The following is a 26,955-nucleotide window of genomic DNA, read 5'->3' on the forward strand; positions in this document are numbered from 1 at the left end:
ATATAAGAAGTTTGCCCACCTTCTTGGAGCAGTGACACTGCATTTGTGGCTTTATTTGTAACCACAGTGCCCTGTTTAAATCTGACCACCCTCTCCTTCACTCATCAGCCTCCTCTCCCACACTACTCAATCCAATTACCATATTTCTGACAGCTACAATTTTCCAAGCACCTACACAAGACTGAGTCACTTCTACTATGTTTAGTTCTGTTGCTTATACTGGCCAGATTTAAACTAAGAAATAGTAAGAAATTGTCTATTTCCTTTCTCTGAAACAAATCCCCAGCTGTTTACACAATACTTTCAACTCCTCTAAGAACAGATTTCAAAACAAAAGTTTTCATAAGAGAGCTTGTCTTACCAACAATAGCTTTTAAATATAGCATTTTCAAGGAGAAATCAATCTCAAAATTGATAAGAAATTAAAAATCAAATTCTGAATTAATTAGGAAGACAATTAAAATAGACTTGCACTTGTTTGACAAAGCTAAAGAAATTCATCACAACAGTCTTCAACTAATTATGAAAAGGCAAAGCACAGAAATGTTTGGTGACAACAAAAACAACTTATTTTGGGGGTCAAAATTTTAAAAAAATATCAAGGAGAAAGATGAATATTTTTGCAGAGCACAATAAGTTGGCAGAAATACACAATTTTTACAACCACAGATGTTGCAAACTAAGGCATTTAATCCCTTATTACAATTGCAACAAAACACGCAGAACTGTTTTGCATACCAGGCTTGTATGGAACAACTATATTCTAGATTCTCCTGGACTATATGTTTATTACTAGGTGGTACCACAACAGATTGTCATCAGTTACAAAAATGATACCTCCTAGACTGATATTTCACGTATGTCAGGTAGACACCCATGAAGAGGGATAGCAACACTTTTCATTTTCACTTCTGTCTTGTACAGCCTCTACGTCTTGGTGCTGCCAGCACTGCCCGAACCTTGAGGCTAAGCTTCATCCTAGACTTCTAGCTTCTCAATACTGTAATTAAAGAAACCGCAAGTGCACTTGAAGTTGGTTTAACAGATACGATTTTCAAGGCATCTCACTGTTTACAGCTGGATTTAGTGCCACTGAGGACTGAAAAATGTAAGAAAAAGGGAAAAAAAAAAAAATCTAGTGGGTGAGTCAAAACAAGGCCAGTAGCTAAGCTGCTCCAAGTTCTCACACACAAGTCTTTAAGTTACCAGTTAGTCTCCTAAAACATGTGTCACTGCCTTCATGAAGAACTGCCTTTCTAATCATTTCCTACTAGCCAAGCATGTGGAAAACTGAAAAATCACATTAAAACTTGGCCAACGCAAAATATCAAATATGCTAAAAGTAGCCAAGGCAGAAACTTTTTGTAGTGACTTAAGTGTTTTGTCTCCTTGAACATGGATTTGTGGTCCATCAGCTGACCTTTGGGTAATGCTTTAGAGACTGAATAATTGTATAACTATTGAAATTTATTGTATGCAGATTACAAGCTACCCATATCATTTTACAATAAAAGAAAAATACTAGTGAAACACTATAGCAGAGAAAGCTGAAATAATGTTTTAATGGCAACATTAATTTAGTACCATACCAAAAACGTAGGTAATAGCAGCTTGAAGACTAGGTGAAGAGACTTGTCCTTGCCACCCCTCTATATCTGCAGCATATTTGGGCAAGTCTATACTGAAATCCCTGTGGTGGCAGAGGCTTGTGGCTCTTTGATCAAGCTCCCATCTTGCTAATAACACAAATACAGCAACTGAGAGCTCATAGCAGGATGCAGAATCCATTCAAAAGTGAGATCATTACTTGTGCATGTATTGCATGCTCCAATCCATAAAATAATCTAAAGGTTGCTTGTTTAGGTATATATTGTATTTAATCATAGTCTTTGTGGGTTTTGTGAGAACATCTGAAATTAATGCATGTCTTGATATGGGTATTTAAGGGAGAGTTTAGAGGGGCGGGGGGGGGGGGAAGAGAACTGTCAAACTGTTGCAACAGATCCAGTTTTGTGAACTGCTTATAAAAAAAAAAAAAGGTAGATAAACTGATAAACATTTTAGCACATGAATTCTCAGTCCTACTTCATTATAAGGAGACAAACAAAATGAAAAAACAAATACCGTAAAACTTAAAAGATATTTTTTCAAAATGCAACACGGTTATTCCATAGCAGTCTTCAATACGGTCAACAGCAATGGAAAGCGATCTTCAGTAAAGATATTGATCTCAATGTAAAGATAGCACACTATCTAAGACAAGAATATGAAACACATATCAAGTCTCATGTTCACAGCATAGACAATGACTACTTACATCTTTCGAGCAATTATGAAACAGAAAAATCACTTTAGGCCACCCCACTTACTTACTTAGACTTGGTAACCCCAGTGCCAGAAGAAGAAAATAGAGGTAGGTTATTACTTTTCAGCAGCTCTTTGTTAAGTAGCGTATATTTTACCTGCATAAGGTCCTGCCTTTCTTTTTCACCTGTGCATATAGCTTTCTTTATGGTTCGAAGCTCACTCATTATAGCCTGTGCTTCATCCAGTCTATAATTTGTATGAGCACTTGACATCTTACGATCAATCCTGTTGAAAAGAATTTTCACATAATTAGAAAGAGCACAGATGTTTTAAGACCTCTTGATTATTCATGTACCACTTTGTTTCCAGGCTTAAAATTATACTCTACTTGGAATTAACAGAGCCCTCATCATCTAGTACATTCTAACCACAAGGCAATGCAGTTATCTAGCCAGGTTCTGCAGAATCAACACATTTTCTGGTTTTAATGTCTTAATACAGAGCTTGCTTACAGGCAACATTCGTGGAATATTTCCCACAACAAAAATAAAATCAATCCAAAACTAATCTACACAGTAAAACCTCAAAAGATAAAGGTATTAGTGGTCTAGCTGTCACATTCCCAGGCAGCACTACACATTGCAACATCTCTTACAGGACTTTCTATGTGATCTTGTTTTAGAAGTTTCTAACAAAAGCATTACATTTTCTTGGGAAGAAATTTTTAATTCCTAAGTTTTTATTGGAAGTGCCTTTCTGCCATTATGGACATCTTTGAGTATCTTTTCTAGAAAACATCATCATCCCCTACTAGACTGTCCCAGAAGATTTCAAATGCAAACTCAGCAAGGAGCAAGAGCACTACCCACTACACGAGGCTGAAGTACTCCTAACATTTCCATCTTGACACAAAAATCTCTCATCTTCTCTGAAGTGGGACATCCACTGCCCGAGCTCTCAACTTTTTCTCGAGAGCTTCGCAATAGCAATGGATAACAGATCAGGGTGCAGAAGCCTAGTCCAGTGTATCACCTTGATCATTTGCTTTCTTTTGTAGATAAAGAACAAGACAAGAGTGCTCAAACTATTTAAAATATTGAGAATAAGTACAAATTTCAAAGTAGTTATTACATTAAGCTATTATAAGTATGTCAACAACACTTACTCAGCATGTTCTGCCAGTTAAACAAAAAAAACACCAGTAAAATTCCACTTGCAGCAGATTACTTGACTTAAAATTAAAATATTAAAATGAAAATTCAAAAGGCTTGAATCAAAATCCTGTCATTTTATTGTGCAGCTCACAATATTTACAAAAATACCCCACGCAGGTTGGGTATCTACGGTTTTGGTTGGTTTGGGTTTTTCTGACAGTTCCTGCTGTGGAGAAAAAACGAAGTAAATCGGAACCTCAGATTTCTACTTAAACACAACTTTCCCCGTGTCGTACAAGAAAATATATAAGCCTTTATGATTTTTGGTTCAAGAACCAGAAAGGACTTGAACATCATGTGGATTAAAGGTGAGGATTTTTGTTTGCTTGGTTTTGTTCTCCTTTTAAGATGTTTATTCAGGTCTTCCCTAATTTTTAGTTAAAATCCTGAAAATATTAGATAAAACCATGGGAAAACAACTAATTCAATTCACTAAAACTTTCATGAAAAGATAACGTGGTTTTATCTGAAGGTTACATTAATGTTAAGAACACAGATTCCACCCAAATATTAGACCAGAAAATGCCTCCTACACAACTGCTCATTATACCATTTGCCAGGTCCAAGGTGGCATTTCAGGAAAAGGAAATTATTTAATTTCAACCAGATTTTTGTCCAGTTACCCACATATCCATGTTCCTGGACGTCACTTTGGAGCCCAACTTATGAATTGATATTTGTTTAAGGAAAGAACCATAGAAGTTTCTACTGCCAGAAATATTTGAGCTTAAATCAGTATCGCTTTCAAGCCCAACTGACTTACGCACCTTAAAAAAATCACTTGTTATATATTGCCTGTTATTTTTTTCCCTTGTTCCATAAAGCACTAGTTTTGAAAGCCACAAAATTAACAAGAATCTTCCATTTTATTAATGGAAACCAGCATAATATAAAAGATTAGGCCTCCGTATGAATAGAAATAACATTCAACTAACAGAAAACTATGAATAAAGTATACATTTGTCTGAGGAAGATGTTCCTAGAATACACACACTATTAATATACTTGCAATAGTTTCAGCCCTACAGGGCAGTTTTTGTGTTCTGTTCTTTCCTCCATGTGTGTTCAAATACACAAGACTTCCCCCATCCTCATCAAAGCACAGGTCTGTAGTCCAGTTAAAACCTCATTTTAAAGCTTTTGTCAAATCTCATATCCTCTAAACTAGTCTGTAGCTGCAAATTGTTTAGTCAGTCCTAATTCCCTGTCTCTCCCAACTTCTCTCAGCATTCACTTCGCTCCCCCGGCCAACTGGCCGAGTTTTCATTTCCTTTGCTGCTTTAAACGCCTTCTTCCTCCAAAATTCCTGCCTGCGAGCAGAAGGGTCACTGAAAACACAGGGGAGGAAGAACTGCTCCTCCTTCCTCGGTCAGAGGAAGGAGTCTGTTCCAGGAAAGGTTCATCTTTAACCTCTGGACTGTGAAAGGATCAGCCACACCTGGGGCAAAGGTGCCTGTGGAGGCCAAGGAACAACCTGGGACAGGGTGGGATCTCCGCAGGCTTTGAACAGGGATGTCTCCAGTGGGCAGAGGCAGAACGTGATGTCCTAAGGCTTGTCACAGCAACTGCAGCTTTGGATGAAACTGTAGAAAATACAGCCCTAACAAAAAGCTGGAGCACTACAAAATATGAAATGTTGACTGTATTGGATCTGTAGAGCTATTTAAAACAAGCAACAACAAAAAACCAAACCTCAATCCTCCCTCCCCTCATAAAACCCCACTTTCTCTAGTTGTTTGGGGGAAGGTTGCGTGCATGTGTGTGTGCCTTGGGGTGCTTTTTTGTTGTTTTGTTTTGTTGTGGGTTTTTTGTGTTTTGTTTTCTCTTCCTCTCCTCAAAGATGGCTAAGCCATTTTACTACAATTAAAAACAACAGCCCAAGGTTGATATTGTACGTGGAAAATGTCAATGCAAGAAATTTACATCTACGAAAAGCATCATCAGAGAGTGCCATAAAATGATGGAAGTACTAAGCAACATAACCATAAAATCTATCTCTTCTCTGAGAGTTATACCCAGCAAAAGTTGCAAAGGGAGTTGCAGAGCAGCAGGTTTTGATACCTGCTCATAATATGATTCTGGTCAGACTTGCAAAGCAAACATTCAGACAGATGTAAAGCCCAAAGTGTGACAGCTCCCACTATTGTTCTTGGCTTATACTTGAAACAAAGCGAAGAACACGGCTTTAAAACAGCTGAACAGGATTCATGCCATTCTCGGTTTGGCAGTTACTTAAGATTTGACCTAGCACAAGGAAGAAAAATTATGTAGAGCAAAAATTTAGAAAAGGTAAAAAAAAGAAAAAGGAGAAACAACTGAGATATAAGCAACTTCTTTTTCTTTTTTTTTTTTTTTTTTTTTTTTTTTTGAAATGGGCAGGGGCAAATCCCAGAATTTTTGTTTTAAAGAAAAAGCACTGAGTTGCTTTTCAGACAGTACACTTACTTCATGGATATGCAAAAAGTGAAGTACTTCAGCCTTGGTCCTTGAGTCTAATGACCCTTTTCTCTCGAGAAATACACAGAGTAGGGGAGAGACTGCCCAGGGACAACCTAGAGCATAACCAGGCTCTTACCCTGATTTTTCCAGTGACTATAGGAGGAGTCTAGAGAAACTTATCTCCTCAGTTGTTAGTGCAAGTACTCTCCACATTGGCTCACTTCATACTAAAAGCAAAATACTTAAAGGAAAGCACGTATCTTACCAGAAAGGCAATTAAAAAATTATTTAAAAAACACAAAACAAAACCCATAAGGCTCGTGGTCATGGTTGAAGAAGTCACTGCAGAGAGCAGAGCTCAGCAAGCAACAAACACTGACAACTGCACTGCAACCCCAGATAACGCACGGGGGCAAAACGTTCTCCCCAGCTTCAGCAAGCAACTGCAAATGCCACTCAGCACACCAAGGGGACAGAGAGGGACTGTAGCAACAGCAGCAATGAGCAGCACTAGGGCACTGAGTTGTCATGCCTAAACTTTTAGATGAGATGGTTAGAGTGACCACTGACTAATCAGATATGCTTTAAAATGCTCTCCTGAAAGTCTCTCTGACATTCCCACCCTGGAATACGGGCAACTTCACTTGGGCTAAAACCCAAGACTAACATTTGTATTCCTAACCATCCACAGACTTGACTTTTTGAAAAGTTGCACTACTTTGCTGGGCTATTTTAAATGAATTATATTAATTAAAACAATCTTGAGTTTCAAATGGCCTTCAAATACTTTCATCATCCTAGTCAAGTGGTTAGTCCTTTTATGAAACAATTGAACCCATGCCCTTAAAAAAACCCAATAATCAGGAGAAGGAAAACAAATAAAGAAAGTAGAAAAGGCAAGGCAATTCTTACTCACTTGAAGAAATTATGATTAAGAATCTTAGGACAAAGTTTTTTTTGTTCTGTTACTGCTTACGTATCAAGGCCACCATCCTAAAACACTGACTAAACTTAAATTATCACTTAAAATATTTGCTCTTTCAATATACTGAGTGCTTTATTTTACCAATTTTCAGATAATATCATATATAACCATTCTCCTAACTACCTGTAAGTGCTTCATGTAGTCAATAAAAACATATTTATGCTTGAAAATGTTTACTTTATATCTGCAAATTTTGGTTGAACAAGTTTTATTCTCTGAAGCTTTTAAAACTCATTATAAAACAAAAGAACCTTGTAAGCTTTAAAAAACCCCAAACAAACCAATATGAAGTGCATGGGCTACTCCCACTCCTTCAAAAGTCAAATCGGAGTATCTCCCTTTGTATCATTTTGTTAACGTAATACCAATCAAAAGAAAATCTGGAAAACAAGTAACCTAATTGCTCCTGGATCCCTGAAACTTTGCCAGGATTCCTCAAGCGATAAAGTACACCCCATGCTTCGTAACACCAACGCAATAAATCCAAAGTCTCATAATATTTCCACAGATACCGTACTTATGCTGCAAAACGCATTAGGTGTGGAAGAGTTTCAACATTTTCTGGAAGCACCTGTGTTAGGCAGTTCATTCACATGCATGTGGGAAAAACAGCCAAGGCTTATAAGCACATGGCCACACGTCCAAGGCAAATCCAAGAGCTGTTAAACATGTGGTTGAGCCTCTGGCCTCATTGAACAGATCTGGAAGTCACAACAACCTGTATTTACCTGCCACCTTCTCCATGGCCTGGCAACCTCTCCCCCTGGGCACCCCGCATGTGTGCTACATATGTAGGTGACCGAGCAACGTACAGATGGAAGTCACTCAGTTCCCATCTGATGGCTGCAGGAACAGTGGCGGGGAGAGGGTCACAACAGTTCACAACCTTTGCTACCACTGAGCACAAAGGGAAGAGAGCACAGGCTGCCTAGCAGCCCATGGAGCAGTGGCAAATTGCCCTGAGCTACCCTTCCTCACATGGAGGAGACGAGGAGTCACGTTTACACGCACTCATTCCGCAAACAGAGAACAAAGTCCAAGGTCTCACAGACCATCAGATTTACAGTACACACACAAATCAGCTATACCGCGCAGAATGAAATGGCCCAACCATCAGGTAAAAGGAAGGAGGAGTGTTGTGGGGTACAACCCTCTCCCCAGGCGTACTGTGCCCAGCCAGAAAGCCTCCATCCTGGTCACAGGAAAACTACTCCACTGCATGGTCCTTCTGGCTGTGCTCCAGACAGAAGGTAGCTCCAGAAAATGTTTGGAAAACGTTTTTAAAATGTAATTCCACCTCAACATTTTCAGGAAGAGCTGAAAAACAGGGCCTGTAAAACTGTTTCTACATGTGAATCTATGAAATCACCATTCCAACCAATTCTATCTAACCTTTCTTCCACCATTTCACACTGTTCTCACCCCACGTCACTATCACAGCAGAAACTCTGAAACAAAGAAATTATGAGGCTTCAACCTTTATTTTTTTGGCAACAGTTTTCTAAGAAAGTCATTCCAAGGAGAATAAAGAAAAAAATAACCCTCCCACAGGCTCTTAACTTACTCTTGAAGAGTTTCCACTCCTTTTTCCTTATATTGCAGCTCCTGCTTCATTTGTGCCAATTCCCGTTTAAGCCTAGAAAGCTGAATATAACAAAAGAAAGTATAGTATGTAACAGAAACTTTCATAATAAAAACAATAGGTTTTCAAACAGAAAAACTAAAGTTACTTTTAAAAAATTGAAAGTGATAATCTATGTTCTTTTTTTGCTTTAAAAATTACATTAAAATAACAGAAGACACCCTGAAATAATCACAAAATCCAATCAAACAGTGGTCATAACATTCAGCTTTCAAAATATTCATTTCCTCATCTACTCTATAGGTTTTCTATCTCCAATAGCTTATGCTAACAGACAGCAAGTTCCAATCCATATCATTTTTCTCCCCTTGGAGCAGACAGACACCTCTTAACTGCCTCCAGCTCTTTAGTCAACCTAAAACAAGACTGAACATTCAATGCTGTTAATTTTTCAATCTGGGAAAACAATACCACTGGCAACAGAACTGGCCTCTCTCCTAGAAATGGCAGCATGATTTTCTACAGTTATTTTCATATTGTCCTGTCCTCCCAATGCCCCCACCAACCAACCACCTGGATCCACCTAGTACACATAAATCAAAAGTGACAAAGCAGCAATGTCCCAAAAACATTTTTTGTTGTTTTGTGAAATCAGTCTCCTGAGTAGGTTAGGCACACCTTAGAAGGGCACTATCAGCTCCAAGAATGGCCTGCAAAGAAACAGCTTCTTGCCCTCCAAAGCTGACAGATACCTGAGGGCAACTGGGGGAGGAAGGTTCAAGGGACTACAGACAAATGGGGGGATCTAAGGTTTTTCAGTGTGTGGTGGTGAGGTGTAAGGATTAACCAAGAGCCTAAGAGGGGCAGGGATGGAAGAAAAAAAACCTCTTTTCTCAAGCTATCAAACCTGGTACTTTTTCTAAAGTTCACCCAGAGAGCTCTTGATTTCTCACACGCACGTCAATAAATGACAAAACTATTACTAGAAGAGAGTAAAAGAAAATTCCTACATACCCAGGCATAGATTAATTTTATCAGCTCTCCTCCAGGAGTAAGGGGCCTCACAGCAGTTCCAGGAATGCAAACCAGGACTGCCAGAATCCCACTATCCTACATGGTCCTCCCTCCTATGGGCATTCCTGCGCTTTCCTCAAAACTCACTGCACTAAACCCCCCAAAAAAAACTATGCCCTTTTCAACTCCTTTAACACTCACCAAAAGGAAAAAATGTATTAGTAATATAATGTACACAAATGCTTTATAGTGTATATTTTATTTTATTACCTGAAACAATGCCTATGGACACATTCAGTTGAACAGGTTATCCTATTCACTTAATAGGTAATTTTAAGATGCAGGAAGAGATATAATTAGTCATGTAAGTGAAGACCTTTTTTTATTTTGTTTAAATATTATTTAAATAAATAAGGCTTATTCTCTTGTTTAGAATACTCTGACATTTAGAGTACATAAAACAAGCAAACACTAGTCAGCACGTAGTAAACATATACAGATAGAACAAATGCCTTTGAAGGGTGGCGACGGGATTTATTTTCAGAGGCACTCATGTGAAAAGCGGTCACTACAACAAAAATGGAATGCTCGCCTGCAAAGATAAGTATTTTTTGTTTATTTTGTGAGCGAGTGCCTGAAATGCTAAGTCCCATTTTATCCCTTAATAAAAAGAAACGTACAATTTAGAAATAGGTTCTAGAGCTTAATATTATAAACTGCTTTTTGTAACTGTTTACAACTGCTATATCAGTTAGCTTGAAACCAACATGCAGATTTTAACTCTTTGCTAAAGCAGTATTTCCCTTCAAAAAAAAAGAAAAAAAAATAAATCAAATCCTAAAAATTTATCATTTTAATTACAGAACTGCCTATCACTGTTAGAATGCTTAAGCTCCCCTCCCCCTCACAGAGGAGCTCTGGCCCAATCAGCTAAAAAGGTCTATTTGGCAAACTCGTCTACTGAATTCTGAACAGATTTCCAAATAAATGGCTAAATCTAGAGTTCAATGACATCCATGGAACCCCACTGAAAATGGATAAATGGGAAAATATTAAGACAGTGGGTCCAAAATGTACTTAAGGAAGAATTTGGAGACAGAGTTTTTACTACTTATGGCAGTTCACAGAGAGAGAGCAACGTCTGAAATCCTGGCTGAGTTTGCCTCTGACATCCATGACAAAAGTCTTTACGCTTGTAACATGGAAAAAGCATTACTGTGCAAGTCACTGAAATGCAGTAAATATAGACTATTTTTAACAGAACAATAGGTCAGTGTAGAAAAGCGTTTAATACTATATTTCTAAAAATGCGTGCAACATCCTATGTAAATACTAAGGTAAAAAGAACAAACAAACAAAAAGAAACAAAACAAAACATAGTTCCTCTCCCTTCCCCATGCCTAATTTGTATTTTCACAAAATGAAAAAAAAGATTACTCACTCTGTCACGACGGCTGGCTATTTCTGCTTTAATCTGATATGGGTCATACTTGGTATTAGTTGAAAATCCAGAGAATGCTAAACAGATGGAACACAGCATTTTATATTAATTTTTTTTCTTCTTTAATACACTTGTTAAGATGTGGCATTATTTAATAGACTATTGCATTCATTCTTCGTGTCACAAGTCATTAAGTGTTAAAATAATACTCTGTGCTAAAGTATGACTGAAGAATCACCTTTAGCCTGCCTGAAGTTGTTGTGGTTTTTTTTTGTCCTCAACAACAATAAAAATTGTACACAACAGCACTGCATGTTGTCTAGAAGCAACTAGCTTCCATGACAGGATGGTGACATTCACTGATGGAATTTGTGCAACAATTGCTAATTGCTTCCTAGGTGTGTTGGATTAACAGTATGATAGGGAACAAAATTTAAAAAAATACTATTGCCAGAACAAAATTCCATCAGCTACAGAGAGAAGTCAGGCTCTTCTCAATGACAACCAATGGTAGGACAAGGTAATGGGTTCAAACTGGAACACAAGAGGTTCCACCTAAATTTGAGAAGAAACTTCTTCTCAGTGAGGGTGACAGAGCACTGGAACAGGCTGCCCAGGGGGATTGTGGAGTCTCCTTCTCTGGAGACATTCAAAACCCACTTGGACACCTTCCTGTGTAACTTCATCCAGGTGTTCCTGCTCCAGTGGCGGGATTGGACTAGATGATCTTTTGATGTCCCTTCCAATCCCTAACATCCTGTGTTTCTGTGAAACCAGTCACCTCCCAAAGCAACAGCACAGGGAACCAACACACAGATCAACCTCTGGCAAGGGAGCTCTGCACACAGCGTATTCAGAGTTGGGCAATGATTTCACGCTGTGGAGTTACAAGCTAAAGCCCAGAGAGATGAAGTAAATGTCCCAGAGGCCAGGCTGGACAAGATCAACCATGATTTATTTAGTGAGTGGTTCACAGCAGCACTGGCCCACTGAAAAATGCCTGGTATGCCAGCAGATGGGGTTGTGTCATCAGACCCACCACCCTTTTGTGGAGCTGAAGGCTGCTGCTTTGAAACCTCTATCTGCGTCTGCACTGAGCCTTTTGACTCTGCAAAGAAACATGCAACACGAAGGTCATGTCAAGCGTGCAGGAACTTGCCAAAGTGAGTAGTCATGCCTGGACTAATTCTCTAAATCCAGGATTTTCTATGGATTTTTTTTTTTTAAACAGTGCTGATCAGGACTGAGTCACAAAGCTGCTGCACGGGCACCTCCCAGCCAGCCCACAGCCACTGAGCCCACGCCACCTCCCACTCACCTGCACAGGACACCGAGTCAATGGCAGCGCCCACAAGCAGATAGAAGGAAAACAGCATGTGAAGTTTTAGCTCTTTTAACAAAATTGATTGAAACAAGTGGTGGCGGAAGCAGGAATATCCACAGCCCAAGCACCCAACTTTGGCCATCAAATTGCACTTGAACTGGGAGCCTAAGCGAGCATCCCAGAGTGGAGGAGTTGAAATAAGAAAAACAAGTGGAGAAACCTTTGGGAACCTTGAGTAGAGAGCATGATTAATCCCCAAAGGGATTTTTTTTTTAAAGTATCATCTAACTCATCAGCCCATCTCATTTTCTCAAAACAGATGCACATGACCGTAAACTAATATCAAATATATTAACACTTCTGTAGAAAATTAAGATTTTTTTTCACCTCAAAACAAGTGAAAGGTTTAAATGATTTCACAGGATTTCATTATCAATTTCAGAGATACACCTAAAAAGCTATCAGAAAAAGTGAACTGACATAGCATCTGCATTCAGGCTACAATTTTGTCACTTTCAGTCATATTTTATTGCTGTTTCAATAAACTGTTTTTCCAAGAGGTTTAAAAATATGAAAAACTGGTGATGTTTTCTGGTATATTATCATCTTCAACAGAAGTTTCTTCCTGTATATTCCCCTGAATTCAACAAAATATCCCACAAAACTGCTGCGAATTTAAGAAAAGGCCAAGTTCCTAGAAAAGTAATGTAATAAATGTATATTTAGATTTCATAATCTAAAGAAATACTAATGACACTATCACCCTATTCCAAGTCTTTAAACCATAAACAATCTTTAAACAATAATTTCTTTTTTAAAATCTCTTTTTTAATAAGAATATTAATCTTTTGTAATAATTCTTAAGAAACTTGAACATAACAGGGACAACTAGCCACGACTGTTCAGTTATGTCACAAACTAAATCACAGAATACTTATGTTTAAAAATAAACAAAAAGATAATCCCAGTTCAACAGTAAAAGAACACTGGGTCAAGACCATCTGGGACACCTCAGCCCTATAGAACATCTTTTATTCAGGATTTTGGCATACATATGAATTGCCTGGGACTAATAAATACCACTGGATCGATAGCTTAACCCTTCTATCCAGTTGCCTGCTTTAAACCCCAAGCCACAGTTAGGTTTCTTGAACATTTTCAGAAAGGGTAAGCAGAGCTTCCTGTACTTATCAAGTACTTGGCATCTACCAGCAAACCCTGCAGTTAAACAATGGCTGCACACACGGCCCCTGGAAAGCCACCAGCACAGTGGAACTCCACTCTGTTTCCATGCAGCTGGTGGGTGTATCCATTGAATACACTTCTTTGGACAAGACTGTTTTGTCTCTTCAGCAAAGACACCTTTTCCTGTTGCACCAGCCATGACAGCAGTGCACCAACTTAAGATTTCAGGAAAAGTGTTATCACCTACTTCAAGCTACCAGAGGAAATCAAAGCTCTGTGACCTACACCACCAGCATTAGGATCAGAGGTGGTATCCAAGAGTGAAGTGTACTAATGAAACACCGCTCCCTACTTTTGTGGTCAGAGGTACTCTTGACCACACCACCTTGTCCCCACCTCTTTGTGAAGTCAGTGAACTGGCCATGGATCCACAGAAGGCTTCTCCTAAGCCGATGGTTCCCCCACATGTCGAGGGTGGAACAATCTATGAATTTAGGAGTGCAAGTAGGTGGCTGGTCTAGCAACATTCAGTCTTGTCTTTGTTGCCTTGCACAAAGTATCACTACAGCTAGAGATGCCAGCTGGGACATATCCCTGTTTAATGGTAAAAAAAGCATATTCCAATAGACCTAACAGGAAACAGAAGTCCCTGAATAGTAGAGTCAAAGGACAGCACCTCACTTTATTTATAGTCAGGACCTGCATTCAGAGGAGAACCGGGTGAGGGAAACACTTCACACAATTTTTTACACCACACATTGAGAGAGGCAGCTGAATAAATCACGAAAAGACTAGTAAACTCACAGCTGGCGTAAGAACGGCTGTCATCCTCACACATCTTGTGCAATTGTTGATATTCTTCTTGGGCTAGTTCAAAACGCTGCTGCTTTATTTGGTAAATTTCTTTCTTGGCATTGAGTGCCTCCTGGGCAACTATTAAATATTCCTTCAGCATGCGTTCCTGCTCCCTTCTCCATTGCTCCCGTGGGTCCTCAATTTGTGTGAGCTCTAAAGACAAAAGCATAAAAAATAATAGAACAATTGTAAGGCACTATCCCACAAAGCACAAATTATTTTGTTAAGGTCTGTTCTCAACTATTACACCTAACAGGGCAGTGCTCAAAATCATTCCAGCCTGGACAAGAAGAAGGAAGGATGCAGACTGGAAGAACAGGAAAAGCCCTTTTGAATATAACAGGCATTTAAATTTGATTCTTTTCTTTACAAACGAGAGCAAACCCAAAAAAAAAAAAGAGTCTTTTGGCTCTAACCCCCCCTTGAAGCCAGCTTGAAAATTCTGAAAACTACCTAAAAACTCAGAACCACATAGGAGAGCAAAAGGTATCCCAATGCTTAACCCATAACTCTATAAACAGTTGGAACAACCTTAAGATACTACATATAACTGCACAAGTATAATAACCTAAAAGGTCAGTGACTATACCCACATAATTAAGAAGAATAAGGTCATGCAACAGAAAAGTTAGCATTTTAATCTCAAATCCATATAAGCATTGAAATGGCTTCTTTTTTTTTTTTCTTAAGAAAGAGCACACTCATGTTTTCCCTTTCCAGAGTTTAGAACAGTTTGTGTTCAAACACAAATCAAAATCAGGTTTCCAGTAAAAAAATAAAATCTTTCCTGTATGTAATTACCACATAGCACCTCTTTGCAGTTGCAAAGACATTTGATGAGGACACATGTATTAAAATCCTAAAAAAATACTGGTTCATATGTTTGGGTTTTTTTTGTGGTCATTCTCAAGCTAGCAAACGTGTTTCACATGAGGATGTCCATGTAGAGTCTGGTGTTTAAGTGAATGTTAATTTCTGATGACTGAGGCTCTATCGGTAAGAAATCATGTCAGTGTTCAAAGTAGTGACAGAACCTGCAGCACAGTCAGGAGGTGAGCACCCAGTCACTCTTCCCAAACTTTGTTTCTCACAAGAGACGAAAGCCAGTTATGTTTTGTATTAATCTTCCGTACATAATTCAGTATATTCAGTGTCAGTGATGAAACAACAAAGTATAAAAGAAAGATTGAGCCCAACACTTAAAGAATTCTAATGGTGTGAAGGCCATGCCAGCAGCTCCACCATTTGAGAGCCATCTGAAAAGGACATAAACACACACACAAAGCTCATCTGTGAGCAGTACTTGCAACGGATTTCTGTATTAGGTTTCTAAAAATCTTTTCTCTGTACAGCTGTGATTTTTCTCTCCCCACAACTCCTCACATTGCAGCAGTATAAAGATTGTGCCTACACTTCTGCAATTTCTCCCTCCTGCTCTGCATGCAGGGCAAACGGAAGAAAACAGAGGTGATGCTGCAGCCCATCCTTTATTGAGGGCCTGGCAATTTGCAATGCTGTCTCACCTGTCTATAAGTATTCCTGAAATCTGTGCAAACTTAATATTCTTAAAACTGGTAATCCCCTTTGGAAAACTATGCAGAAATTAATAAATATTTGTGAGACAGAAAAGCTGGATCCTAGTAAGTGTCTCTTTTTGAATAGGATATTAATAGGTCTAATCTCAATCAACAGCCAAATGTTGTGGTGTATCACACATTAGGTTTCTGAGGTCCTACACTACAGGACATTGCATCTCTTACCAAATTATTTCAGAAGAATTCTCAAAAGCTAGAAGCATTTATCCAAGGCAGAAAACTTCTTCAGTACGGTACTGATATTCTCTTCCGTTCTATGAAGTACAGAGGCTTCACTTTGCCCTGGATTTCTACACAAGTTTGCCATGTAACAACAAAACTAAAGCTACATTGTATGATAAAATGAACTTCCTTCATTTCTTCATAACCAATTAAAAAAATTCAAGAACAGCCCCAGAAAAATGCAGAGAATATATTATTCCCTCGCTGGGGAATGCCCAGCTGGCTAAAGGAGACTTCAAAGGCTCCCAAGACTCAGAGGAGGAGGGAAAGGAATTCTGCGGCTGGCAGCTGCCAAGGTTTTTAAGCAATGGTTGGACAAAAGCCAAGAGCAGCTTAGTGAGGGTGTCAACAAAGTACTGAATTTAGAGAACAAGATGGAGATCAAGGTTGGAAGTACCATTAAGATTTACAGAAGATTCCTCTGTTCCTGGGGTTTTTCAATATGTATGGAAAGTTATTGCCTAGAAATCTTTTTTATTACTTTCTGGGTACCCAAACATAGCAAAAGAGGCTTGGAAAAAATCAGATGTATTACTTTTTTATTTTAAACGATCTAAAGGTGAAAAGCTTGGGACAGTGCACAAAGCACAAGAGGTCCCTGGTCAGCGTAACTTTAGAAAGACCCTCTTTGAACTATCCCTTGAATTTTCTCACAGTATTTCTTGAAACCGAAGCACTTCTGTTTTGTCAGTTAACACAGAACTGCAACGCTGTATAAAGCATTTAACCTGGTCAGCTAGAAAAGGCAGTCTAAATGTTTTTGTGTGGAAGTCGCTGTTTCGAATATTTTAGACATAGTTCAGAATGCAATGTAGAGGGACTCCTTTCAGAAAAACATTATTCAGTTCCTACACCATCTCTGCCACCTGTCTGCCACCATCTCATGACACACAATTGTCTACTCTTTAGATCTCGCTTCTACAAAGGAGGTTAACGCAGTCCTGATTGGTACCTTTGTTGTCCACGGTTTAAAACTGGACCAAATATCCTACTGATTTTTCAATAATGTCTATCCAGCTGTAATATCAGCTCTGTCTTCCCTCTTAATATAAATCTTGCTTGTATATACAAGCACTGTATTAGCCTAAGGGTGACAAACCCATTTTGTTGTGACAGTTGAATTACTATTTAGGATAATATCTGTGGCCTGCAAGTAATTAGTTATCATAAAAGAGACAAATATTGCAACCTTGTTAATTGCAGAATGACTCCCTCCACTCAGTTCAGCACTGGCCCTATGAAGTTTCTATTCCTCTATTCATATATTACCTTTATTTAATTCCTAATTTGATTAGCTTTACTTTCCCAGACCCATTTATATGAATCTTCTCTTTCTGTGCCTTCCCACTGAGCATTTGGGAACTCAATTTCTCTCTGCAAAGACTCTTTTGCAAGCCAGATCTAACATGACTACAGTGATTAATAACCTTTCTGTAAGTTCAAACTGGATGTCTGTGGTTAAACAGCTAATAACAAGGCCTAAAAAGCAAAAGAGAGTGACTGCTTCTGCATGTGATGGTGATTGTTATTCCTATCAAAGATGCCTATCAGTAGGATGCTTCAATAGCTTTTTTTAGTCACAGCATTGCACTGGGAGTTCAGGTTCTACTCACATATATGGACTACTAAAACCTTTTACAAAGGTCAAAACCTGCCAATATCCTTGCCTTTTTCTTTTTTTTTAATGTGTATATTCACACACACATATCTAAGTTGGTGCAAGTACACTCCATTACCATACTCCAATGTAAACCGCACTTTTTATTTAACTTCGGTATTAATTAAAGTTTAATGACAGTTTAAACAGCAATCACTAAGCTATTACTTCTTTTAAACTGAGTTACTGTAAGAATTATCTAACCGTCTGTATTTATTGCCTTTCAATTGCCTCGCCTATCTATCCTTGCAATCAGTGCATTAACAGCTCTTTAAAGTTTATTATTTAATTCATTACCTTTGTTAATTTCACAACAAATAAGTGCCTGTGTGGGTCAAACAATATCATGGGAACATTTGTTGCTCTGTTGTTTGGGGTTTTGGGGGTTTGTTTGTGTTTTTTTTTTTGTGGTCCGTTTTGTTTTGGTTCACAGTATCACAGTATGTTTGGGATTGGAAGGGACCTCAAAAGATCATCTAGTCCAATTCCCCTGCTGGAGCAGGAACACCTAGATGAGGTCACACAGGAACATATCCAGGCGGGTTTTGAATGTCTCCAGAGAAGGAGACTCCACAGCCTCCCTGGGCAGCCTGTTCCAGTGCTCTGTCACCCTCACTGAGAAGAAGTTTTTTCTCAAATTTAAGTGGAACCTCTTGTGTTCCAGCTTGATCCCATTACCCCTTGTCCTATCATTGTTGGCCACTGAGAAGAGCCTGGCTCCATCCTCATGGCACTCACCCTTTATATATTTATAAACATTAATGAGGTCCCCCCTTAGTCTCTTCTTCTCCAAACTAAAGAGCCCCAGCTCCCTCAGCCTTTCTTCATAAGGGAGATGCTCCACTCCCTTAATCATCTTGGTTGCCCTACGCTGGACTCTCTCCAGCAGTTCCCTGTCCTTCTTGAACTGAGGGGCCCAGAACTGGACACAATATTCCAGGTGTGGTCTCACCAGGGCAGAGTAGAGGGGAAGGAGAACCTCTCTCGATCTACTAGCCACCCCCCTTCTAATACACCCCAGGATGCCATTGGCCTTCCTGGCCACAAGGGCACAGTGCTGGCTCATGGTCATCCTGTTGTCCACCAGGACCCCCAGGTCCCTTTCCCCTACACTACTCTTTAATATGTAATTTCCCAGCCTATACTGGAACCTGGGGTTGTTCCTGCCCAGATGCAGGACTCTACACTTTCCCTTGTTAAATTTCATCAGGTTATTCCCCGCCCAACTCTCCAGCCTGTCCAGGTTGGTTGTTGCTTTTTTTTTTTTTTTTGGGGGGGGGGGTTTAGGGGGGGGGGGTGTTTGTTTTGTTTCAAGAAGTAATTGTGAAACCACAATACACAATTCCAATAATGGCAGGAAGCCAAAAACTATTTCTACACTTTTATTTTTTAATTGACTTGATTTCAAGTAGATAGTACTGAGGTTGTTTTTGCAGATGACACTATTTACCATTGTTGTGATAGCCTATATAGCCACTTTCTTCTTTTCCCCCTCCCTGCCAAGTGCCAGTTCACACAATATCGAAAGCATTCACTCCTTGGTGATAAGAAGCTTAATGATAGCAACACAACAGTAACAGCAGCAGTAGTACAAAGCTGTAAAGATAAGACAATTTTTTTAAATAGAACTGGCAAACATGCCAGACACTGGCAATACCAAGCTCAACAATATTCCAAAAGGGAAAACACTGGAAATTTCCCCCTCTTGGTTTCCAAAAGGGACATTTATTGTCTTTTTGACTGCACTTCATACTGTATTAAAGCATAAAATATACACGGCTTAGGAGAGGATGAGATTATTTTGTTTCATACTGCTTCTAATTAAAAATCGTCACTTTTCTCTTAATTTATGTTGGTTTTCGATACAGAAGAGTGAGCTACACATGACTGGAACAATAGCAAATACACGAGTATAGCATGAAAATCTTTTAAGTTGACATATGACAAGTTGATTAAGTTGACAAAAAGCAACAACAAAATTATTGATACTCCACAGTATAATAAAGCAAACCAAAATACTTTTATACACTATACCTCAATGATAGGTTGTTAAATTCTTTACAAATGGAACGATTGTGCCCCTATTTGAAAGATGAGAAAACAGACACTGCAAGAACCTACTTGCATACACTTTCTCACTGTAGCATAAGGTGCATAAATGGTATCAGAAACAAAGTTAGTGCCATCAGTTAACACCAGTTTGCTAGGATTTCTCAAAACAATCATACATCTACTCACGATTTATGTGGTCCATATAATAAACTCCAATCTGTTGATCGTAAACAGTTTCCCATCCTAAAGGAAGCTCATCACCGACACAGTCAGCAAATGTCAATGGCTTTGTAATCCTGTAAAAATAAAACAAATACATACAAATGGTGCATAGTTTACAGTGCAATGAATATTATTACATGTTTTGAAGATGCGTCCAACATTTGATCACAAACAAGTCACGCTGCTTAGGAATGTGCTAATGATTACAAACATACAGTTTCAAAATAAAATTTCATTTAAATATGCTGACAGATACTCTCTGAACAGGTAAGACAAGCTTCTCCTTGCAAGTTTCTATGTTTAACAGTTCAATTACAATGGCATGCAGTCCTGCCAGTTTTTCTCCCATATTGCAAAGAACACAAACATGAAGCGGGAGTTCACAACTGCTAAAAATTATTAGAAGCTTTATAGGCTTTAACTACTTTAAGGTGTCAAAGCAGTTTAATTGTTTGTTCTTTAAAAAAAGAGGAAAAAAAAATTAAGAAAGCACTACATGATAGATTTCTCCCCTTTTCAGTTATACATTTCCAACTATTAATTAGATTTTTCTTGGTCCAGACTAATCCAAATTACTTCCTCTCTCTCAAAAAGCAGAGACTAACATCTCAAAATAATTCTGAAGCTTTTAGAGCAGAAACAGTAACCAGTACGTACCAGCATTACTATCTAGCAGCTTAAACTATCACACCCCTTACTAAGCAAACTCTTGATAGACCAATGGGTAACAGAAAACCGAAAGAACAATTTCCATATTGACAGGAACGTTGAAAATACTGGGTTACAAACTCTTCAGAAAGACTCTAAACCAACACTGTTGTAGAAAAATCAGGGTACAAAAAACATAGGAAGAACAGATGCAAAGAAAAAAAAATCCTTAACATTTTCTGAATCACATGTATTTCCCAAATCATTATTTTATTCATTACTTAACCCCTAAGATAATATTTTCCTCTAAATGCGGCCGTAAAATTTCTTTACAGAAAAGCTATTTCAATTATACATGGGATATACATCCAACACCTTCAACATTTATTAAGACATTTCTAATAACTAGAACAAAGACAGTTTTGCAAATATTAAATACATGCATTAATTTAGGGACTGACTTACATTCAGCATAACCTGTAGCGTAACAGTGTTTGGCATAAAATGGAAATTCTGTTCGTATGTTATAATGCCCAATCAAGGTTTCCTGACAGCAGATTTGGACTATGCTTACAAATACACTGCAGAATTGAGAGATCACTGGGAGGGGTAATTATGCTTCATCTGATAATACCTGCAGAAAACAATAACTTCATCTGACCTAAAACACACCTGTCCTTGAACTAGAAGTCCTTCCCCACCCCAAAACAAAACCAACCAGAAGAATCCTATGGAAAGACTTCAAATGATGGAAATACTACTACAGCTACCTTCTAGCTATTCCAATGGCCCAGTAGGCACACCATTCAAACGCTAACAAAAAGCACATAACTTTACGCACAGCAAACCAGATAAATGCATTTACCTGCCTCCTAAAATTATTTTAGTATTCTTGAAATAAATTAACTGCAATAGAATTTCAAAGAAAAGTCCTAACTAGCTTAAATGTAACATTTGAACAGCTCTGTACAACATCAGAAAGATCAAGTTATTTAGGTCAAATAATAAAGAGCTTGATCATATGGTATGGATTCTCAAACATGTATAAACAGTTTAATAAGATGAAGACAAACTGGTGCAGAACTATTTAAAGTAAAAATTTTCCATTCCTGACAAATGCATAGTTTACATCATGTAATCATGCAAATCCAAAGCTGCTATATTCAAGAAAGAAAATGTTACTATGGACTGGCATATGCATTCTTTCAGTAATTCATCTAGCAGTCAAGCAGACCAAATATTGCCAAAATACTTCTGATCTCCTTGGAATTCAGTCAAATATTAAAAATATAACATGCATCATTTTTTTCTTAAACTCTCATGTTTTTTTTCTGAAGACATCATGTTTACAATTTCTCGAAGTAGTCTAGACATCGGCTCCTACATTACCACACTATAGACAAGATTTTCTTTGGAATGAGTTATGAGACATGCTTGCCTGTTATACAAACACACCCTCACTCTTTACTCATAAATAAAACCCACACATGATACCCTAACCTTTCACATTACAAGAACTTTAATTCAATGCTCTCCATGATCCCACCAGGGCTTAGACTTCCAGGACAAGGACAACGTTCACTTTCTGGGAAAGGGAGACTGAAGAAAGCTGATGCATCTGGTCTAACTGGTTTTCATTCCAATAGTATAAAGCATGCATGAACAGTTTTAATTAAGAGTTTTGAAAGAAAGCTTGTCAGAAAAAGAACACATAGAAATCTTTCTTCCAGATATTCAGACCATTTACAACCTGATGTTGCGCATTTTAAACTATATTCAGAGTTGCTCCAAATTGGATTCCCTTCAGACAGGGAGTAACATCACATTGATTCTCGATTCAGTCACATATATCTACGTAGCCTGAACCTTCTTCATTCAATTCACCTAGGTCAAAATACGCAAAGCTAAAACTAAGAATTGGAAGATTGGCCCTGTGTTCTGTACTGGTTTAACTAAGCCAAGTGAAAAAATACATTTCTGGTTTAACCAGCACAACTCTGAGACAAGATAATTTGTTTTCTTTCCAGTTAGGAAAATTAAGGGCTTCCAGAAGAACAAACGGAATAGATGCAGATATGGATATTGGAGGTCAGCCCTAAATTACAGCAGTAGACCGCTGAAATCAAGTATCTTCTGGAAATACTGCTTTACTTTTTTTTTTAAATGTAGCTTAAGCACTAGAAAACAGGACAGGTCTTTTCTGCTTCTATATAAAGAATTGTGCAAGGTACCTCTGTTAAAACATCACAAAGTATGAAAATAGAGACAAAAACTTTTTGAAGTATTATAAAGACAAAGACAGAAAAAAAATGCTGCATCTTTAAATAAAAAACTAACCAGGGCTGCCCTAAACTACACTATTCACAGTAGCAAAGAAACAAACTAAGTCATTTTATCTGTCACTAGTGATCATCTCCTGTCCCTTCCATGACAATGGAAAGACACAAATAAGAAGGTTCTGAACTTCCAGCTGAAGACAGAATTCCTCTGGGAACAGTTTACATCATTAACTGGTTGTGAACACCGGATCTACAGCCCAGGTACAAGTGACAGTCATCCACAGGGGCTAATTTTGCATTTATCAAAGAGCCAACCATAACTTCAGATTAACTGATTTGCTGATTCTTCATTATCTTGAAATGTTTACCCTTTCCAAAAGTAATGATGCTCTTCAGTCATTATACACCTAATCTTTGCAACCCTGAAACCCTCTAAAAGCAAGTACAGAAACACGTAAGAAATCTTCCATAACCCAAATTCTGCAAATCAAGCTAAGAGAAAAATCTTTGAGCATTGTCATGTGCCTTGGATCTGCCACCTCTAACTCTGCCCAAATTAAATGTTTACGTTAAGAAGAAATGACTGTTTCTGACTAAGAGGTGTTTTTCCTCCTCCTTATTTCATATCTTTATTCATTACCCATACACAGGAGGATTCTAGAACTCAGAAAGCTGTAGTAATGTATATGTAGCAGCAACAGGTATTTCTTGAATGCATCAGTTCATTGCGGGGAGTCAGTCGGAAGGAAGACAGCAAAAGTCAATGGCTAAATATCACTTCAGATAAATTACTGCAAAACTTCTCAGCTTTAGTACACTTCATTAACAGACTCTAAATTCAACCCTCCAAAATAACACAGAAAATATCAACCTTTAAATAGTACAGGAACACTTCTGTGTTCAAAGAAAAAGGATACTTCAACTCTCCAAAACACAGCTGGAATGTTAGCTTGTGGCAGCAATTCCATTGTCTAGGATTTTCAAAAACAAAACTAGATCACTAAAAACACAAGGCATCAGGAAACATTAGATAAGATCCATAGTCCTCCCATGGCCCTGATGCCACATCAGAGGGCCCTGGCTGCTTGAAATCCCTAGGTCTAATTGAGCAAAACTTCTCCTGCATGGAATTAAATTAAGACAAACAGAGCCTGGTTTTGGAAGATCTTGAACAGGAAATCAAAAACGTGTTTCCAAAGCAGAAACGCTGCTGCAAACTAGCTGCCATCTCTCAGACAACATGTAGATGCCTAAATTACATCCAGGGTTACTTTACCTTCCAAAGTTGGCCTGAATTAAGAGGAAAGCACTAACCACAAGGGCTAATTATGAAAAAGAACCAACAAGTTTTGAAGAAAGGCCACCATATGTAAGGGACACAGAAGGAAGGATGCAAGAACAGCAACAGCCAACAGTGCTTTTATTCTTGTTCCTGATTTTGGTCAGGTCCAAAAGCAAAAAGAGAAACTGTTTAATAACACTTGATACTCCTCAACAAACAATTAGGAGAGATATTCTCTTAAATTTGATCTCAGTCTGAATAGACATCTAATGGGATAGATGGTTTTGCCTGACAAATGAAAATTATAGGCTAAGAAACTGCATTAATTCATATTACAGATCAGAAAGATACCAGGCAATTTAAAAATGAGTAATAGTATAACTAGAAAAGCATAAATATTCTGATAAATCTAGCAACAGTTTATCCAAGTAAAGTATTATGGTGAGTATATTACTGAAGTCTACAAGGCAAGAAAGAGAGAAGGCAAAAATGACAAAAGATGCTCACACTTAAAAGCTTTTTGGCCAGACATTTTTTTCTTACTTCCTTTCAAATATGAATTTACATTATAGCCATTGTTATAAAATTCAACTAATCCTCTCATCTTGTGGTGTGGCTCTTACTCCCTGCAACCGCACAGCAAAAAAGAAAACCTAAGAAACTGACCAGGAATGGAAGATGATATTTTGTTGTTTTGCAAAGATGGGCAGGAAAAGCTCTTCACACAGAGGGAAGATGGAGGGGAGGGTGTTGTTATTTTGATTTTTAAAGTCACACTGCAGTCCTGGAGGCACTTGATGGATATCCTCCACCACGGTAGCTCAGGCCTGAGCAGCAGCATGCTCTGAGCAGGCAGGACCTTTGCTGTGGCCACCCAGCTGGGCCATGACCTCCCAAGCAGCCCCGACCTTGGCCCTTCCGAGCAGGTTGCCCTGGTTGCCCCCACCTCCTTCCTGAGCAGCCTCTGCTTCCCACCCCAGCAAGGAGGGCAGGGACATGTCAGGCAGATCTTGAAATAAGGTTCGGCAAATGATATGCTGACTGCTCAGTCAAAAGTACAACAAAGTTCACCAAACTATATGTGTATAGTCTCAAGATAAAAAAATTCCCCATTACTTTCTTCTTAACCCAAACGATATATCTTCATTTCACTACACAATTTAACTTTGAGTTCTAAATAAAGTAACTTACGGGACATCTACTCAATCCTTCATTAAAATAAATCCACAATACAGATGGCCGGACAGAAATTTGTACAAATGAGATTCTGTCCTCAGGACACTGACTTACAGGAGGTAACTTGTATTCAAAGTCATCACTGGGGTACATTTCCCTTAGAATTAAAATGCTACCCTACAGCAAGGAAATAACAGCACCAGCTCTTCTAAAGGTCACTTGAAATTGAGCCTTTTAAGACCACATTGTATTTTGCAGTAATTTTCAGTCTTTTATTAAAACAACAACAAATAAGCACATGAAAGAGTGCTAACAGCATCAAATCAGTGTATTTGATTCAATTAATTTTACAGTAACATAAGTCAACACAGCATACATCAGTGTGCAAAACAGAAGGCACAGGATGACACTATCCAGCTACAATAATGAATCAACATCTTTGTGTCAACAAAAATGTGTGTTCATTAATTGGACAACTTTTATTTTAATTTGAAACAAGTCTTAACTGCCCTAACCCCATGGTAATACATACCTAGACAACCTATGCTGACACAGCTGACAAGCATGTCATTCCCACAAATATTTGAGTTACTCCTCAACCACGACCTCCTGAGCCATGGCTTGCCACTGTTCAAAGCGTGGCAAACAAGCTGGCAGCAGCTCCATTTAATCCCATTCTGTAAGCTGCGCTGCTTCAGGAGCTGGTTAAAAACCAGCTTTAACATCTGTGCAACAGGGCAGCGTGGATGGCAACTTTATCGGCCACCTTATTCCTCAGCCCATAAATGCCCTTGTTTCACAGACAGCTGAGCTCATGTGGATAAAGAAAATAAGTGTCATCAGCTACTACCTCTCTCATGACCGCCTGCTGAAGAAAAACATTCAGGAAAAATGGAAACAGTGTTATGAAAGCTCAATGTATCGACGAAAATGCAGAGGCACTCTATTTTGGCAAGCAAAACCTGAATGATGTGTCCTACAGCATTTCAGATCATCATGTCCTGTGTTGTGCACCACACAATCACAGAACGGCTGGGGTTGGAAGGGACCTCTGGAGATCATCTAGTCCAACCCACCTGATAAAGCAGGTTCACCAGAGCAGGTCGCATAGGAATGTGTCCAGGTGGGTCTGAATGTCTCCAGAGAAGGAGACTGCACAACCTCTCTGGGCAGCCTGTTCCAGGGCTCTGGCACCCTCAAGGTAAAGAAGGTTTTCCTCATACTCCTGTGCTTCAGTCTGTGCCCACTGTCCCTCAGTCTGTCATTGGGCACCACTGTAAAAGAGTCTGATCCCATCCTCTTGACTCCCACCCCTGGTATATTTATAAGCACTGATAAGATCCCCTCTCAGGCAAAATGAATTCACTTCTCAGACAAAAAGAATTCACTCCTTCATGCTAGGCAGTTCCTTTACTTTTTTTCTTAATCTCACTAACACTTTTCTGAGGGACAGGGTATTATACACTATTATATGAA

The 26,955-nt window shown here is 38.6% G+C and overlaps 1 protein-coding gene across 7 annotated transcripts in view; it reads right to left on the reverse strand.

Annotated features, from left to right (window-relative positions):
* WWC3 (WWC family member 3) overlaps nt 1-26,955 on the reverse strand; it is a 101,552-nt gene that overhangs the window by 43,157 nt on the left and 31,440 nt on the right. For all 7 annotated transcript variants that reach the window (XM_065073481.1, XM_065073514.1, XM_065073505.1 and 4 more), the window contains exons 2-6: nt 20,059-20,168; nt 14,296-14,499; nt 10,983-11,059; nt 8,510-8,589; nt 2,463-2,592 (exon numbers count right to left, since the gene is read on the reverse strand). In XM_065073481.1, the coding sequence (XP_064929553.1) occupies nt 2,463-2,592; nt 8,510-8,589; nt 10,983-11,059; nt 14,296-14,499; nt 20,059-20,168 (601 nt within the window). The remainder of the gene's footprint in view (nt 1-2,462; nt 2,593-8,509; nt 8,590-10,982; nt 11,060-14,295; nt 14,500-20,058; nt 20,169-26,955) is intronic.

This window comes from Columba livia, chromosome 1 (assembly GCF_036013475.1).
Source record: "Columba livia isolate bColLiv1 breed racing homer chromosome 1, bColLiv1.pat.W.v2, whole genome shotgun sequence".
Taxonomy (NCBI): Eukaryota; Metazoa; Chordata; class Aves; order Columbiformes; family Columbidae; genus Columba; species Columba livia.